This window comes from Lycium ferocissimum, chromosome 8 (genome assembly GCF_029784015.1).
Source record: "Lycium ferocissimum isolate CSIRO_LF1 chromosome 8, AGI_CSIRO_Lferr_CH_V1, whole genome shotgun sequence".
NCBI classification, from domain to species: Eukaryota; Viridiplantae; Streptophyta; class Magnoliopsida; order Solanales; family Solanaceae; genus Lycium; species Lycium ferocissimum.
The window spans coordinates 59,489,901-59,507,363 of NC_081349.1; the positions used below are offsets into that span (position 1 = coordinate 59,489,901).

At 35.8% G+C, this 17,463-nt stretch overlaps 2 protein-coding genes across 10 annotated transcripts; one reads left to right on the top strand and one right to left on the bottom strand.

Moving 5' to 3' along the window:
* The first annotated feature begins 1,671 nt into the window (after window positions 1–1,671).
* On the top strand, window positions 1,672–6,210 carry LOC132067061 (transmembrane 9 superfamily member 7-like). Its single transcript, XM_059460211.1, has 7 exons — window positions 1,672–1,840; window positions 2,997–3,161; window positions 3,257–3,366; window positions 3,730–3,838; window positions 3,917–4,029; window positions 4,725–4,875; window positions 4,959–6,210. Exons 1-7 carry the CDS (start codon window positions 1,697–1,699, stop codon window positions 5,715–5,717), a joined length of 1,551 nt encoding a protein of 516 aa, XP_059316194.1. The 5' UTR covers window positions 1,672–1,696; the 3' UTR covers window positions 5,718–6,210.
* Window positions 6,211–10,863: 4,653 nt separating this feature from the next.
* LOC132068787 (uncharacterized) lies at window positions 10,864–16,909 on the bottom strand. 9 transcript variants are annotated; one of them, XR_009417511.1, is made up of 6 exons: window positions 16,571–16,869; window positions 14,206–14,247; window positions 14,015–14,112; window positions 13,597–13,670; window positions 13,428–13,520; window positions 10,864–11,159 (listed from the first exon to the last, which is right to left on the bottom strand). XR_009417511.1 is itself a non-coding variant. In XM_059462492.1 (5 exons), exons 1-5 carry the CDS (start codon window positions 16,575–16,577, stop codon window positions 11,187–11,189), a joined length of 375 nt encoding a protein of 124 aa, XP_059318475.1. In that variant the 5' UTR covers window positions 16,578–16,890; the 3' UTR covers window positions 10,864–11,186. The 9 variants fall into 9 exon arrangements, 3 of the variants coding, with proteins under 3 accessions (XP_059318475.1, XP_059318476.1, XP_059318477.1); XR_009417509.1 differs by having other exon boundaries at window positions 15,744–16,865; XR_009417507.1 differs by lacking the exon at window positions 14,015–14,112 and adding an exon at window positions 15,744–15,902 and having other exon boundaries at window positions 16,571–16,839.
* Between the last annotated feature and the right edge of the window lie 554 nt (window positions 16,910–17,463).

A 17,463-nucleotide genomic window follows, 5' to 3' on the forward strand; every position in this document is an offset into this window, starting at 1 on the left:
TTATCTGTCCCAAAAAGGGCTCATATTTTTATATTTAATAAGTTGAAAATTCAAATATCCTAAATGACAAGTTTAAAACACAAGATTCAAAAAATATTTTTGTACATTACACATATATTTAATTTAAGATTACAAAATTCAAAAATTTCTTTTTATATCTCAAATTTTATGCCCAATCTAATTAAGAAGCTTAAATTGGAATGAAGAAAATACTTTTTACCTCTCAAAAAGCTTGGCCAACCAGACTATAAACTACTTATGGTCTATGAGACTCAGGGGCGGATCTACTCAGTGGCGTGGGGATGCCACGCCACCCGCAAGCTTCGGACGAAACAGTACATATATATAGGTATATATACATAATGTATAGATAAATATTAAAGTGGCACCGATGACAAAGGCATGCCGTAGTGCCGGTGGTGAATGGGCCGGACGTACGCCGCCCTTCAATACGCGCGGGATCGAACCCCCGTAACTACACAATTTTTTTTTAGAAAAAAATTAAATATAGACAACACATCGACAGCGACCACGTGAGGTACAAATCCTCTTATTCTAATCGGCAGAAGCGACCACGTTCTATTCTAATCTCTTTCTTTTTCTTTTTAATAATTTGTGTTGACTTAGTTTCAATTATTAGTAATTTAGTTACTACTTTTTAGCTTTTTTATTTCAGTTAGTACTACTTTTTTGTTTAGGTATATAAACTTTACAGCATAACTTCTTCTCTCTCATCAAATCAAGAAACATAAACCTAGTTCTTGGGTTCCCCCTTTCCAAATCAAAATCAATACGGCAACCTTCCAATTCCATTGCCAAGAACCTTCATCTCCAAAATCGATGCAGCATACCTTCTCCAAATTCCATTCTTTGTATGTCTCTGTTTGTCTCTCTTTCTTTGTTTCTTTTAGTTATTTACTTGTTTTTTGTCTATTGGAAATTTGAAAGAAATAAACATTAAAAGAAGATTTATGGTGCGAGAATGTGAAAATGGTATTTGTGTGCAAATGGACTTGAAGGAAACTAATATGCATTTATTTGAATGTGACATTGAATCAGTGATATCAACCATCAAGGCTTGCTTTGAGTTTTAGGTTCATAAAGTACTTTTTATCCATTTTGGATTCATTTTTTTGCGCGGACTTAAACACAACTAAAAGTACGCCCTCCGGCAGACTTTTACTTAAACACAACTAAAAGTCCGCCCTCCGTACTTTTACTTAACACAACTAAAAGTACGCCTTGAACTTTTACTTAAACACAACTAAAAGTCCGCCCCTCGGAGTACTTTTATTTAACACAACTAAAGTCCGCCCCCCCTCCGGTACTTTTAGTTGAACATAACTAAAAGACTTTCCCTTGAAGCATATATATATATTTTTTTAACTTTTCAAGGAAACTTTTAGTAATGCCTTAGCTAAAAGTGTGTCCCATAAAACATAACTAAAAGTATGCCCCATAAGGCGTAAGTTTTCCTTAAGGTGTGCAAATAGAAATACAAAATTAGCACTTAAGTGATTCCTTCATGTTTACAGAGAAAATTTACTTCCAGCTTCTGTGCTTCATAACTGTGAGTTGAATATAAATTTTATTGAATGGCGCATGGCACCCGGAAACTTCAAATCCTGGATCCGCCTCTGATGAGACTGACTGCCACTTGATCGACCTCCACACTTTGTTAGAAACTGATGAGAAAATGTGGAAAGTTTTTGGAGAAAATGGATTGAGAATGATGTTTTGGTCATTGCAGCGGCTTTTGTTGATCATACTACTATTCCCATGTCACTTGCAATTGCATGCTTTCTATCTTCCTGGCGTTGCCCCTCGCGATTTTCAAACTGTATAAATTCTCTCCTCTCTTTCTGCTCATAGCATTCTAAACCTTAGTTTTTGCCTAGATTAATCTCACTTTTCGTGATGACAAAGATTAAGTAAGATGAAGCTGATAGCCATATTGTTTGTATGAACCATTGCTAGCTTGTTTTCATACACTGGATGAAATATGATCATTGTTTGCTACTTATTGTCAAACAATTAGCACTGAGTGCACTGGTACTCTGTATAACTGGATCCTTGTCTGTTTGATTAGGAAAATAAGGTATAAATGTATAATATGTAAAAGAAATTTGATTAGGGAGATATGACAGAGAAAAGCTTCGTTTTTTTTTTTTTTTGGTATTTTTCTTCTAAAGCATTATTAATTAGTGCATCCTTTGTTCCTGATATATTTTAAATTGGCACGGAGTTTAAGAAAAAAATAAATTCTTTTGAATCTTATGATCTAGCGCATGACTTAACATTTGTGTCATAAAACTTTTAAAACTTGTAATCTTAAAATGCCGTACTAACATTTATGGTTATAATTTATAAAATCTTCTCATTAAAGGTAAAATAGGAAATGTAAAGTTAATTATCCCAAAAATAAAAAAGTGTCATACTTTGGGAACCAACTAAAAAAAAAAGTGTATCATATGAACTAGAACATAGGGAGTATGTGCAAACATTTTCTCTCATGTCAAATGAAATTTTGGATGGGTTGATATCATGATTATTTAGTTGCCCTTTTTTAGGCCTTGTTCTAGGAAATAGCTTCAGTAAACATGGAAATGCGCTTGATAAACATCCTGGTTTCAGTATATACAGAGGTGGGGCGATGAAGAGCTTCAGCAGGGGGTGCGCTCATACTCATTTACTTTAGGTTTCAACTATACATATGTAGTTGAAAAATCTTTAATTATACCAGGACTGCACGTATTACCAAAACATGTGATAATACTTCATAGGGTGCAGGGAAAATTTTGGAATTTAAGAAGAAGTGTGTATTTCTAAGATAATAACTATTAGTTGAATGACCATATGAGAAATCAACACTATTCTGTACCCGCTGACTTCAAATCCAAGACCCTCTCTGCATAGAGGATAGTTTGATAATAGATTAATAGTACTAATTTACATTTAGAGGTGTTTTTCTTGTGAATAAACCTACCTATTCTCAGGGCGATTCTCTCCATGTTAAAGTAAACAAGCTTTCATCCACGAAGACACAACTGCCATACGATTATTACTTCTTGGCCTATTGTAAACCTCCAAGAGTTTCCAACAGTGCAGAGAACTTGGGGGAAGTTCTCCGAGGTGACCGCATTGAGAATTCTGTTTATACTGTGAGTTTCATTTAGCTATCCAGTTTGTTAATACTAAAGAAAATTGTGGTGTATATAGCTTGAATGTAAAATATAATAGAGTATGTATTCTCCAGTTCAAGATGAGAGAGACAGAGTCCTGCAAGGTGGCTTGTAGAATCAAACTTGACGCTGTTTCTGCTAAGAATTTCAAAGACAAGATTGATGAAGATTACCGAGTTAACATGTAAGGGTGAACAATTAGTTGTGACTCTTTGTTTCATTTCAAATATTGTGATGTTTCATTTCTACTAATGTATGCTCCTTTCCTCAAATGCTTTGCTTGTTGCTCATTTAGTTTCTTATGACATTTTTCTTTGGTTTTTTTCAATCATACTGCGGTGATGGTGTGTGGTGGACTTTTAGATACCTAAATAATTGTCTGAAGTGAGACTTCTTAATTGCTAGTTGTAAATAGCCCAGGGTTATGGAACAAAGGATTATCTTGGACTAAACAAGCTTTGAAGCTTGCTTACTGTTCACCTTTCGCTGATTACATTCTAAATACAGTTTTTGGCTACTTCTCTTATACATTTGAATGGTTGTACAGGATTCTGGACAATCTTCCTGTGGCAGTTCCTCGGCAAAAAGTGGACAGAAATGGAGAAAAATTTTATGAACGTGGATTTGAAGTTGGATTTAAAGGAACATTTGTGGGGGTGTGAATCCTACTACTTTGTTGTTATCTTTTAATGTTACTGGTATTTGTGTTTTGATTGTAAAAGTTGGTTTTGCAGAGGAAAGAGAGAAGTTATTTTGTAAATAACCATTTGAATTTCAAAGTTATGTATCATGAGGATGTTGAGACAGGCACTGCTCGTGTTGTTGGTTTTGAAGTTACTCCCCTCAGGTTTGAACTACTTTAAAGCATTCACTTCTTGAATAAAACTATTCTTATCCCCATTCTGCTTTCTCTTATTTTCCTTGTCCTTTTTTCTGTTATTTTCTTTTGTGAAATGATGATTAGACATTCAGAAATAGACTTAGTTTTGCAAGCTTAGTTACATAATGTGCAGAGTCAGTGGTTTCTTATAACTAATAGATCCGTTTGTTCTAGTTCTAGGACATTCATGGTTCCTAACTTTCTCGATACAGCATTCAACTTTAGACTTCTGCTGGTTTATCATAGTTTCATGGCATGTTTTGCAATGCTGAATTACAATGAAAATTGTGCTTCCAGACACACGTCTTTCTTTATCTTTCCTTCATTCTCTTCTATTTTGGGGCCTATTTCTCTCATCATTGGATATGCTGCATGAAATTGATCTGATCTGTTTGTTCACTTGTTTTGATGACAGAAGCGTTAGTGATTTTCCTGTGTCTAATTTGGTTAAGTAACTTTGATCCACTTATATCAAAGTTCTATCTGTTAGTTGTCCCTGATCTTTAATTGCATGCTAAAATTTGAATGCATAATTTTTGTTAGAAGTATGTTTGCTGGTGTGCTAATTTCTGTGAGTTTCTTTTACAGTCAACTGCTTTTCCTCTCTCTCTCTCTCTCTCTCTCTCTCTCTTATTCTGAGCTCATTGGCTGCTTTGAAGCAGTACTAACCATGACTACAAGAAGTGGGATGAAGAGAACATTCAATTAACGACATGCAAGCCTGGGAAGCCAACTGTTTTCGGAACTGACTCTGTACCTCAAGAGATCGGTGCTGACAACGAAGTAGTTTTTACATATGACGTTTCCTTTGAGGTATATTGTTTTGTCATTTACACGTCCTTTCTGTCCTCCCCTTACCGTTCATCTTCTTATTATTGGGGTTTATCCTTTGCCAGTCAAGTAATATCAGATGGGCATCACGTTGGGACTCATACCTTCATATGAATGGAGATCAGATCCATTGGTTTTCAATTATCAATTCTTTGATGATTGTGCTTTTCCTATCTGGTATAGTAGCTATGATCATTATGAGAACTATATACCGAGACATTGCCAACTACAATCAGTTGGAACAAGATGAAGCCCTGGAAGAATCTGGATGGAAGTTGATACATGGAGATGTCTTCAGGCCACCTGAAAATTCCAGTTTACTGTGTGTGCATGTTGGGACAGGAGTCCAAGTTCTTGGAATGTCCCTTGTCACAATGATATTTGCTTTACTTGGGTTTCTTTCACCTTCGAATCGTGGTGGGCTAATGACCGCCATGGTTTTGTTATGGCTGTTCATGGGCTTATTTGCTGGTTATTCCTCCGCTCGATTATACAAGATGTTCAAAGGAACAGACTGGAAAAAAATGTCACTGAAAACAGCCTATATGTTCCCTGGTTTTCTTTTCGCCATCTTTTTCGTGCTGAATGCTCTAATATTGGGAGAGAAATCTTCTGGAGCCGTACCGTTTCAGACAATGTTCATCCTGGTGCTACTTTGGTTCGGCGTTTCAGTACCATTAGTCTTCCTGGGAACCTTCATTGGTTATAGAAAACCGGCACCTGAGGATCCTGTTAAAACAAATAAGATTCCGAGATTGATCCCTTTGCAGCCTTGGTACATGAATCCTATCTTCACCACACTTTTCGGAGGCATACTTCCATAAGGTGCAGTGTTTATAGAACTCTTTTTTATCTTGACATCCATATGGCTGAACCAGTTTTATTACATATTTGGATTCCTGTTCATTGTGTTCACCATTCTTATAGTCACTTGCGCTGAGATAACCATCATACTAGCCTACTTCCAATTATGCTACGAGGACTATCGCTGGTGGTGGCGAGCCTATTTGACTTCCGGCTCTTCTGCATTGTACCTTTTCTTGTATTCCATATACTATTTCTGTGCCGAGTTGGAGATCTCAAAGCTGGTCTCAGGTATTCTTTATTTTGGTTATATGTTGATTGGCGCTTATGCATTTCTTGTCGTCACTGGGACTATTGGCTTCCTAGCATGCTTGTGGTTTGTTCGGAAGATATATTCTGCAGTGAAGATTGATTGATCACCGCCAACAATAAAGATAATCCCACGTCTGTAAAGATTGAATTATTATAGATGTCAAATTGTTGGAACTTGGACTAGATAGATCTTTTTCTTTCCGCTCTACTTTTCCCCTTTGAAAATTCTTAGGGAGCTAGAAGCACTTATAAGGTGGAGGTGAAATCTTGTTTAACTTTTCTATTGCGCAGGAAATTAAACCATCTGTTATAATCACTTACAAATGGTAAGAGGGCAAGACATCTCATTTCCTTCTTACAAATTGAACAGAAAAAAAGAATATTTTTAGATCTCTTATGTGTAAAACTGAAAATCTCTTGCAAAAAAGACATGAAACTAAAAATAAGTTTGTGAAGCACTACAAAACCATTCCCCCGCCCCCGCACCCCCGGACTATAAGAAGTATATAACTTCAGGTGTTTGAACTCAATACTTCTATGTTTGATTACTTGGCAATTTTATTAACGTCCTTGGGGGAATTCGAAGCAGTATAAGAGAAAGGGAAAAGGATCAAAGTACTCCATACAGATCCAGGTCAAAAAAGATCTTGAAAAGCTGAACTGTGATGAGTACAAGCTATTTTGTTCACTAGTCCTGCCTAGCTAAGGTTTGTTTAAAGGGACGGGACGCGATGGGCGAAACGGAACTGAACGATTTTAGTGGATCGGGACGATTTCTTAATGGGATGTGGAATGGGAGGTGGTGGGGGGGGGGGGGGGGGGGGGGGTCGAGACGTTAGTGGGACAGGACAGGGAAGACGAACCGCTAGGCCGTCCCGTCCCACTAAGCTAACAGGACGGATAGGGCCGAGAACCTTAGTGGGATTTTTATTTCCTTTAAATTTGTATTAATTTAAATATTTAAGCACTAAAAATTATTTTTAATAAATGATAGTATGATACAAGACTGCATAAATTTAGTAAATGGACACAAATTTAATAAACTTCAAACTTAAACGACTAACATTACAAAATCAAAACATACAAACTTAAACGACTAGCTAACATTACATAATCATCAAAATATACAAACTTGAACGGCTAACATTGCAAAATTAATAAACTTCATAAATTTAAAGAAGAGATACTTCAAAGTGATCTGCATCTGGGTGCCTATGCTTCGTGCGTATGCAAAAAATCAGTACTCCCATATCCCAGGCGGACTTATGCTTATATGTTTCACCACAAAGTACACTGCATCTGGGTGCCTATGCTTCGTGCGTATGCAAAAAACCAGTAGTCCCATATCCCAGGCGGACTTATGCTTATATGTTTCACCACAAAGTACACATTGAATTGTATCTTCATCTAATCGGTCAAAATACCTCCACATCTGAATTGTTTTTGCTCGTCTTCGAGGAGGATGAGGAGGAGGTAATTTGTATATACTATGTATATGAAGTGTATATATAGTGTATCACACAGATATGCAGTGCATATACAACTTATAACATGTATATAAGTGAATAACTGATACATCAATTTTTTATATAAAGTGTATAATCTTTCTCTCACGGACATTTTCACTCTTTCTTTCTTTTTCTCGTTTAGATCATATTTTTTTAAGTTCGGTGAGTAGAGTTTGGGAGTGGATTAGGGGAGTGGGTAAATCTGATTTTTGTTAATTTAATTTTTAGAGGGTGTGGGTAGGGCGGTCCGGTACTGGCTATGTGTGATGGCAGCTGCGTGGTAGTCGGGTTTTTTTTTTTTTTTTGTCACAGAAATGACCTACAAACCGTGGAAAAGAAAATATGTGAACAGGATGGAGTGTTGTTTTAGGTGTGTCAAATAGGTAGGTTGGGCTGAAATTGGCTCAATCAAAATAGGTTGAGGTATTAAATGAGTTGGGCTAATATTGGCCCAAAAGTTACTTAGGTTGGGCTGAAATAGACTAAAAAATGGGTTGGGGCATGACCCGCCCAACTTGACCCCCTTTTTTTTTTAAGGGTTAATTTTCTAGAAATATTTTTATTGGAAAATATTTTCGAGGAAAACATTTTTCGTGAAATATGTTTTCCTTCATATCAAAAACACCACAAACTTATTAGATACATGATACAAGAAAAGTGTATACATAAAAAAAGTAAAGTAAATCTCAAGTAATAAACCCAAATTTAAGTAAATCTTAATAACAGGCTAGAATTGGCCTAGTATTGGGCTAAGTTGGAGATCATTTTAAATGGGCGTTGGGTTAAAACCAGGCCAATATGAAATTATCTTGAGCCCAACCCAAAAAGTTTTGGGAGGGTTGGGCGGGCCATCATCTTGTGTGCCATATTTGACACCATTAGTTTTTACATTTTTTTTTGTGCGGATTGCCTTTCAAATTGGTGGTCTTTAATTTTTGTCCCTCAAATTGGTGATCTTTAATTTTTGTCCTTTGCCTAATACCCCAAGGTTTTGGGTTCGAACCCCAACTCAGTAAAAAAAGAAGAAATTTCGTAAGGCATAGGTTTGGATTCGCAAGGCAGAGTTTTGCAGCCTAATACCCCAAGGTTTAGGTTCGAACTCCAGCTCAGTAAAAAAGAAGGAATTTCGCAAGGCAGAGGTTTGAATTCGTAGGGCAGAGCAAAACTCTACCTCACATGCAAAACTCTGCCTGCAGGTAGAGTTTTGCATTCAGGTATAAGGCAAAACTCTGCCTTAAGGTAGAGTTTTGGCATGCCTGAAGGCAAAACTCTACCTTAAGGTAGAGTTTGCCTCAAAACTCTACCTGATCAAGCAGAGTTTGAGTCAAACTCTGCCTGATCAGGTAGAGTTTGACTGCAAACTCTACCTTAAGGCAGAGTTTGCCTGAAGGTAGCAAAATTCTGCCTGAGGCAGAGTTTTGCAAGCAAATCTCTGCCTTGCGAATCCAAACTCTACCTTGCAATTTTTTTTTTTAATTTTTGACTGAACGGGGTTCGAACCCGAAATCAAGGAGTTCTAACGGAGGGCAAAAATTAAAGACCACCGCAAAATAAGGGCATTCCTGCGAATTGCCCATACCATGCTTTTGGTATTACATGTCTTAACATTTCTAATCTCTTCCTTTTTTAGCTACAAAATGTTAATTGAAATTCTTGGGCCAACCGCATGTTAGATTTTCATTTTTTTTGCGCGGATTGCCCTTCTTTTGGGGTGGTCTTTAAATTATGCCCCTTATATTTGTGATCTTTAAATTATGCCCTCATATTGCTGGTCTTTAATTTTTGCCCTTCGCATTGCAACTACGAGCGTTCACGCAGAAATCATGAGGTTCGAGTTCGAACCCCGCTCAAAGATAAATTAAAAAAAGAATTGCAAGGCAAGGTTTGGGTCACGTGTATGCCGGACCCGGCATACACTTGTTAAGGAATTACCAAATTTATGCCGGACTCGGCATACTCATGCCTTATGGGCGAACTTGGCATAAGTATGTCGGATCCGGCATAACTTTGGTAATTCCTTAACAAGTTTATGCCTGTGGGGGCATACTTATGGGCAAACTTTATGCCGGACCCGGCATAAACTTGTGAAGGAATTATCAAAGTTATGCCGGACCCGGCATACTTATGCCAAGTTTGCCCATAAGGCATAAGTATGTCGGATCCGGCATAACTTTGGTAATTCCTTCACAAGTGTATGCCGGTGGGGACATAGCAAAATTTAAACTCTGCCTAGCAAATTTTTTTTAAATTTTTGACTGTGTGGGGGTTCGAACCTGGAACCCATGGGTTTTAGCCGAAGGGCAAAATTTAAAGATTTCAAATATGAGGGGCAAAATTTAAAGACCACCCGAAAAGATGCGAATTGCCCTTAGAGTTTTTGGCCGAAGAGGCCAGCTTTGTCAAAACCCCATTCCTTTTCAGGATAAATCTTTAGTTAATAACCCTTTTCTTATTTCTCTTATAATATATAGTCATTTTAGACCCTGGGGTAAAAATAACAAATGAAAAATCTTATGAGAAAACATTAGACATGATTTGCAATTTTGCAAGTTATTACAAATGTTAGATGATAGTCTAATATTTTATTAGTAAGGTCGAGAAATATATGAGCAAACACTAGATGATATTCTAACGTTGTCCTGAAAGGTAATTTCCCAATGACGATATTTGTACAACTTCTAAATATATTGACAAAATCAACATCGTGGCCTAAAAAGGAACAATCGTGTAAATTATCATCTACTTTAATTGATATATATCACTACACCAAAACAGACCTTTAGTGGCAATAGATTTTGCTTTTAGCGGCAATAGTTATTGCCACAAAAATATTTACCGGCAATTGATTAAATGTCATTGGATCCAAGGTCGCTAAAGCCTTTAGCGGCATTTAAGCAGAGGGCTAGTAAAACCCCATTTTATTGCCGCTAACAATAATTACTTTTAGCGGCCATTACCATTGCCATTAAAACTACCTTAGATATGTAATATCAAGCATATTTTGTGGCTTTTGTTATTGCCAGCAAAGATGCAATAATTGCCAGAAACCTGTTTTAGTGACAATTATAATGGCGATTTGATAATGAATTCACCTTAATCAGCGTATTTTATCAAATACTCCCATGTTTCAATTTATGTGAACCCATTTGACTGGGCACGACATTTAAGAAAGAGTGAAGACTTTTGAAACTTGTGGTTCAAAATAAGTCTTGAATATTTGTGTATTGTAAATCATTGCATAAAGTGAATTTGTTTCCAAATTAGAAAAGAGGTCATTCATTTTAGCACGGACTAAAGTGGAAATAGGTTCACATAAATTGAAACAGAGGGAGTGTTATTTATAACATCAAAATAGAAATTAATTAGAAGATTCTTACTAGAATAATCAAACTTAGAACAACGTATTTGTATTCCTCAAAGAAATATACGAACCTTAAAATATACGAACAATATTTCTAACACACCAACTCATATAGCAACTTGTAAAAGATGAAAGTATCTAACGTACAATGTAACTACACATCATGTTGTAAACCAAGTCGCTCCTTAACAATGTATTATTCTTGATATTCTTGATCATCTGCTCCCCTTATTAACAATGCGATATCTTGGCAGCTATTTTTGTGTGCGTTGTTTAAGTTCCTGCATTTGACCATCTCAAAATAAAAACTAATTGCATATAAAAATCCATATCTGATTGAGAGAAAATCGAAGAAGATAAAACATTTGAAGCACTCCAACAAATCCATGGAAATCCTACAAGACAGAATGCCAATTAAGTATTTAGTGTTTAGCTCCTTTACAGATCGTCAGTGCTGGAGTTAAGAGGCAACTGCACGTTTCTTCTTGGAATTGAAGCTTGTGATAAACTCGCAAAAGATGTGTACATTAGCTTTAAGAACAAGTGGAAAAGAAAAAAATATATGTATCCACGTTCTATATTTTGAATTGGCACTACTATCACCTACGTGAAACAGAAATAAGTGCACCAATGACGATGATTTTAAATATAATACAGGCAAAAAATGGTCAAAAGAGCAGCCAGTGACTGAAAAAGGAAACCTCTTCAAAATGCATATCACCAAAGGAGATAAGAAGGATAAGAAAAGAAAAGGACATACTTTTAACTGAGTTTCAATATTCTCAAGATTACAATTAAGAAAAGAAATCTCTGCACTATCAACTTCAATAACTTTTGTAACGTATACGGGTACTTCTGTTCTTCCTCCAGTGGCATAGATCATTTTATGCTCTGACTAGTGGAAAACAATCAACAAGATCATCAAGAGGAAAGGAAACATAAATTGGTCAACTGAAGATCAATGTTGGAAGCAAAATTTGATAAGGAAAGAGAAGAAGATGCCATCTAAGTTGCACGGACTCGCCAGTTTAGGTGCCGTACCCGTCTTGACACAGGTCGGGTGCGGGTGCGAGAACGGAAAACATCCGGGATACGGTCAACTACCTCCGCATACTTTGACCGGAGTCCATTGACAAATTTGGGGGAAAATTTTGAGATTTTGATTTCTCAAAATTAAAAATAAAACAGTTTTAAGGTAAGGAAAATGACATACCTTCAATATTATAGTACTTTTATCTCATTTTTGCTGCTTCATGTTTCATATAAACAAAGAATGAAACAGTGTCTCGACCTTACTAATAAAATATTTTGAAGTGACTTCTCTTCTCACTGCTGTTGTGTTTAGTGCGGATGGCAGAGAGAAGCAGTGATATAGATGGAGGGTTTGTTTCCGGCCTTGAATGACTTTCTCTTTCTATCTTGAGGAAAGAACGAAGAGACAGTGAAAGAGACGACCTAGAGGCTAACTTTGCTCTGTAAAAACTTTGCTATGTAAAAGTTTGAAAAGGAAGTTTGGAGAATTTGAAGAAGACGACTTAAAAGTTACAGGCTTACAGCTGGAGGAGATGTGTAGAAGCTAGAATTAAGACTCTTAAAGTCTTAATTGTATTAACGTAAAAAAAATGACCCCTTTATTCTCCATATATGCTATTTTTATCCCCTTTATTTTCCATTATATGCTACTTGTGACACAAAATTGAAAGGCACCTAATTATGCTATTTATAAATGTTTCTTTCTCATACAATATAGGGATAATTTCTAAATTAATTATTAGCATGTCATTTTTTTATAATTAATTTATATTTTTAATCGCACCAAAGCATGGACAAATTTACTGGTTGTACATAATAAAATTGACCCCTTTGTACAACGGATTATTCTTGGAACGTATTTTTTCATATACCATTTAAATAATTTAAATTATTAATTATTGTAACTTATAGTAATTTCAAATATGTAATTTGATAATGAATTGAAAATAACTTAGAAAAATGACAGAGAAGAATAATCGAGCATTTTAGATAACTACATCAAGAATGAGAGAATTTAAGAGCACTTAATTTATATTAATTAAAATTAATTTAGGAGCAATAACTAATATTGAACTATCAAAATACTTGAAATATAATTATAACTGGATACGCACCCCCCGAATCCCCGCACCCGTATCCATAACTGGATACGCACCCCTGAATCTTAAAATTTAAATTTTGCCGAATCCAACACTTGGATCCGTACCCGTATCGGATACTCGCACGAGTCCGTGTAACTTAGGATGCCATACCTCAAAAGTGAAAATGTAACTGCCAACATCAATGTCTTGGGGAAAAGCATCTAAGTAATACACGTTAATTTTATGGATCAAAGATAACAGTCCAAAATTTTAGATATGTTGGTGAAACTTATTAGAGCACCAAGATAACCGGATACAAGAAAGAATGCATCAGATTTATCCTCAGAAGAATTAACTGTTTAAAAAAGGCACACACAAAGCATGCTAAAGCATTGGAACTAGACACAAAGCGGGTTGTGTGAAGTCTATAATTACCTGTATTTTTTCACTAGTCCCAGTCGCGAGGGCTTCGAAGACTCTGATCCTTAACTGGTATTTCTCTTCACGAGGCTTTAATAGATTGTTTTGCTGCAGGCACAGAAAGAAAAATGATATGAACCACATTCACTGAACAGAGAATTGAGAATACAACTATATATTATACCGTTTTAAGATGTTCAGCTTGAGTAGATATCTGCCGATTAATTTCTTGCACCACTTTTCTCAACAGGGTACACACTGACAGATTTAGACACCGAACTAATGTTAGCCCATATATTTTGTAATGTATTCATATAGAACAGAAACTCTAAGAGTCAACATATGTAAGTTAAGTGTCTACTTGAGGTATCTCCCATTCTTCCGCTCAACGCTTTCATCAAGAATCTCATTTACAACTCTTAGAAGTGACTGGTTTGGGACAATCTAAAAGCAATTAAAATCAAATGAGTGGAACAATTATAAACTAGCAAAATAGCTTTATTGACAAAAAAGGGAGAACTTGTTACTAACATCCAAACTATAGAATTTATTTAACTAGCAAGATAGCTTCATTTACAAAAAGCGGGGTATTTGTTACTAACATCCAAACTGTTAGACCTCATAATGTCTGACATGTTTACAGTAGGAATTTCAGTGTGGCTGTCAAACAGTTCAGCCATGTGTAGATATGCATTCACAACTGAAAGATAGGCAACTGCTTAGAAAATATAAAAACTGCACATGAAGCATATAAATTTTACATCATATCTGCAGCAAAAGCACCAAACTTTACCTGTTTCGCCATACTACAAGCTTTGTCACATGAGTTCAGTATCTCAAAGTAGAAGACAGAGAAATTAAGTGCCAGACCAAACCTTATGGGATGTGTTGGAGGCTGATCTGCCAGTGCAATTTCTTTCGATGACAAAAAATGCAGGAAAACAGAATTAGGGGAACTCAATTTTCCAACCATATGATGGAACTCTGTATATAAAATGAAATGCAAAGATATGACCATACAAGATTTTACCAAATGTAGAACAGATAAACAAACTCACATACCAGACTAAACAATTTTCAAAATTAACAGTTCATCAAGATGCGTTGTCGCCATCGTAACACAAATCCTGCTATCACAACAAGTAACTAGGAACTAGATGTAGTTTAGCCTAGAGGCCCAACGTAACATCATTTTAGCCTCCAGCTAAGCAATTCATTTCTCACGATTTTTACCATATTAATAAGATTAATATATATGTGACAGAAAAACTATCATACAATGGAAAAATCAAACCCGATTTAACAATCTCCACTACTTTTTTTTTTTTTTTTTGATAAGTTTACAATCTCCTTCATTTTTTTCTCATAGTGAAGCAACTGGTAACACTAAGAAACCTTTTAGCCTATCTCCAGTTGTGAAATCTACTTTGCTGCTTTTGCTGCGACATCTGAGCGAACAATGGTTCTTCCAAAGTGCACACAAAGTGTGAGTGCAACTGTAAACTAGAAGAGTTCTTAATATCATTTTCTTCTACAAATTGAACCATGTATCTCATTCTCAATACAGGAAGTGAAAAACTGAAAACAAGAGACCCCTCTGGAAGTATATCAAAATATTTGAACCTGATGCCAACATCAATTGATAAAACAATAATATTCATCATCATGGAACCAGCCATCAATCAAGAATTATATGCCAATTAGAGATTACTTACTACACCAGAGAAGAACTTTGTTTGGCAAGTTTTTGAACTTATCAAGGGAAGGGCAGTCAACAAGTTCAAAATTTTGAAAGCGCTAAGTTGAAAAGGAAAAATAAATATTAGCATATCTCCAACTCTGACCGGCTCGTAACTTTTCTCCAAGTAGTTCACTATCCTTTTGCAATCATCTGATTCTTTAGTTCACTATCCTTTTGCAATCATCTGATTCTTTCTTCAAGCGAGAAAGAGAACAACTGAGTTTCTTGTAACGCTCAAAGAGAACAACCAAGTTTCAAAAATTCAGATGAAAGATCATCACCCACACATATTAAGGAAAAAAAGAAGAAAATTTAGTAAAAAGAAAATTGAAGGAGGAGCTAACCTGTAAATTGGAACAATAGCCCTAAAAGAACAAAATGGACAGGAAAAGAGAAAAGATAATCTATATATCGTGGACTAAAACTATGCATTGGGAGAAGACATAAATGCCACGTAGAATTTCTACTAATACATCAGCTACTTGAAATGACTAAAATGCCACAAAATATCGGGAATAAAACAAGCATGTCGATCTACACCTCACTCACGTTTCTATATAGTAGAAATGTTAGGATCAGAGATGACCAACCTCAAAATTCTTATAGAACCATATATGAAGTTCCTCCAGGACATGGCCTGAGCATATCAACTCCGAAGTTGTATGAAAAACACTTTCAATGGCTGGTATGATGCCTCCTAATGGATACTTTTCAAAATTTGATGGTACATATCCAACTTTAAACAAGAACTTCCAGGAATTATGTTGGAGTGCGTTAGTGTTAGCCAAGTACCACGCATAATCACAATTTGATTAGTTGACTAACAGTGAAGAAAACTTGTAAATATTGAACAGCATACACAAGGAAACTGTAGATACCAATCAATAAGAAACAGCATGTTCATATGCAATTATCAGGCATAATCACTATGCCTATATGGTTAGTCGATTGCCATTGAAGAAAAACTTGTTATATTCAACTGAAAACAAAAAGAACACGGCATGACCAAAGCCTATCGCTTTAGCTTTTGTCAACCCCTGCAAATGATAAACCTAACCTGGATTTAGCAACTAAAAGATAAAAAAAAAAAAAAAAAATTATGCATCTTTTAAACTAGGAATCCAACACTCAGGGAAGTGTGTAAAGGTATTCTCTAATGCAAAAAGTAGTCTGTGAGGCATTTTCACAAATAGGTTAGCCACAAGCTTTATTTTCATTTTCTGTTCTCCCAAATCAATCAAAAAACCTTCGATCATAGCTACTCTCAATTTCGTTCCGCAATTTTGCTCTCAATTTTGTTCCACGAACTTGCTCTCAGAAGTAAGGCGCTAGATTATTACTGATTTGGAACTGTGAGAACAGAAACCCTAAAAAATGCATCTAGAACAGAGGGAGTATATATTATGGAGGAACTTACCAGTCATTTTCACTGGAGAAATTCAAGGAGTTCGCCGGAGATAGAGATAGAGACGGCGAGGATTTCGCCGGAGATAGCGATAGAGACGGCGAGGAGTTCGTCGGAGAAGATGAACAATGGTATCTCTGTTGGGGTGGCTCTGAGGTTATTTGGTTGAAAGGAACTGAATTGATTCTAACTGGAAATAGAAATAAAATATTATACTTAAGAGGGAAATTATTACCGGCAAATGTTCAATTGCCCCCTAATAATAGACTTCATTAAGCAAATTAGTGGCAATTACCTTATTGCCGTTAAATAAATGCCACGAAAAAGTTAGTTTGTCGTAGTGTATTCGAGTTCGAAAAGAGGGTTAATGTGAGAAAACAAGTTTGGTAAAAGCATATACTTCCTAGTTCAATTTTAATGATGATATTTGATTATTTATCAAAAGTAAATATTAAAGAGATAGCTGTAAAGCAAACTCACTGAGGAAATATTATGTTGACGAATTACAACAATAACAAATAACGTACCGAGTGTGTTTTCACAACTGAAGTTTGAGAGGGTAAAGTATACGCAGGTAGGAATTAAATACATAAATAAAATTTAAATTATGAAAACTGTATCAAATACTATCATTAGTGGAATGATGTCATAAAATTTATGGTGTCTTAAAATTGCAATTTTTGAACGTACCGAGAGTTCATAGGTATATTTTTCTTAAGATTATTTCAGGTATATTAATGGATGATCGAGTGTCTCTATCGGTTTTTTCGAAAAAACCCTCTCAGTGACATTTACTGAGGCTCGAATTGCCTATGCATCCTGTACCGACAAGAGCTATAAGTAAATCCTGATTATGTTTCCGAGGGTCTTTTGGAAACAGCCTCCCTACCTTTCAAGGTGGGGGT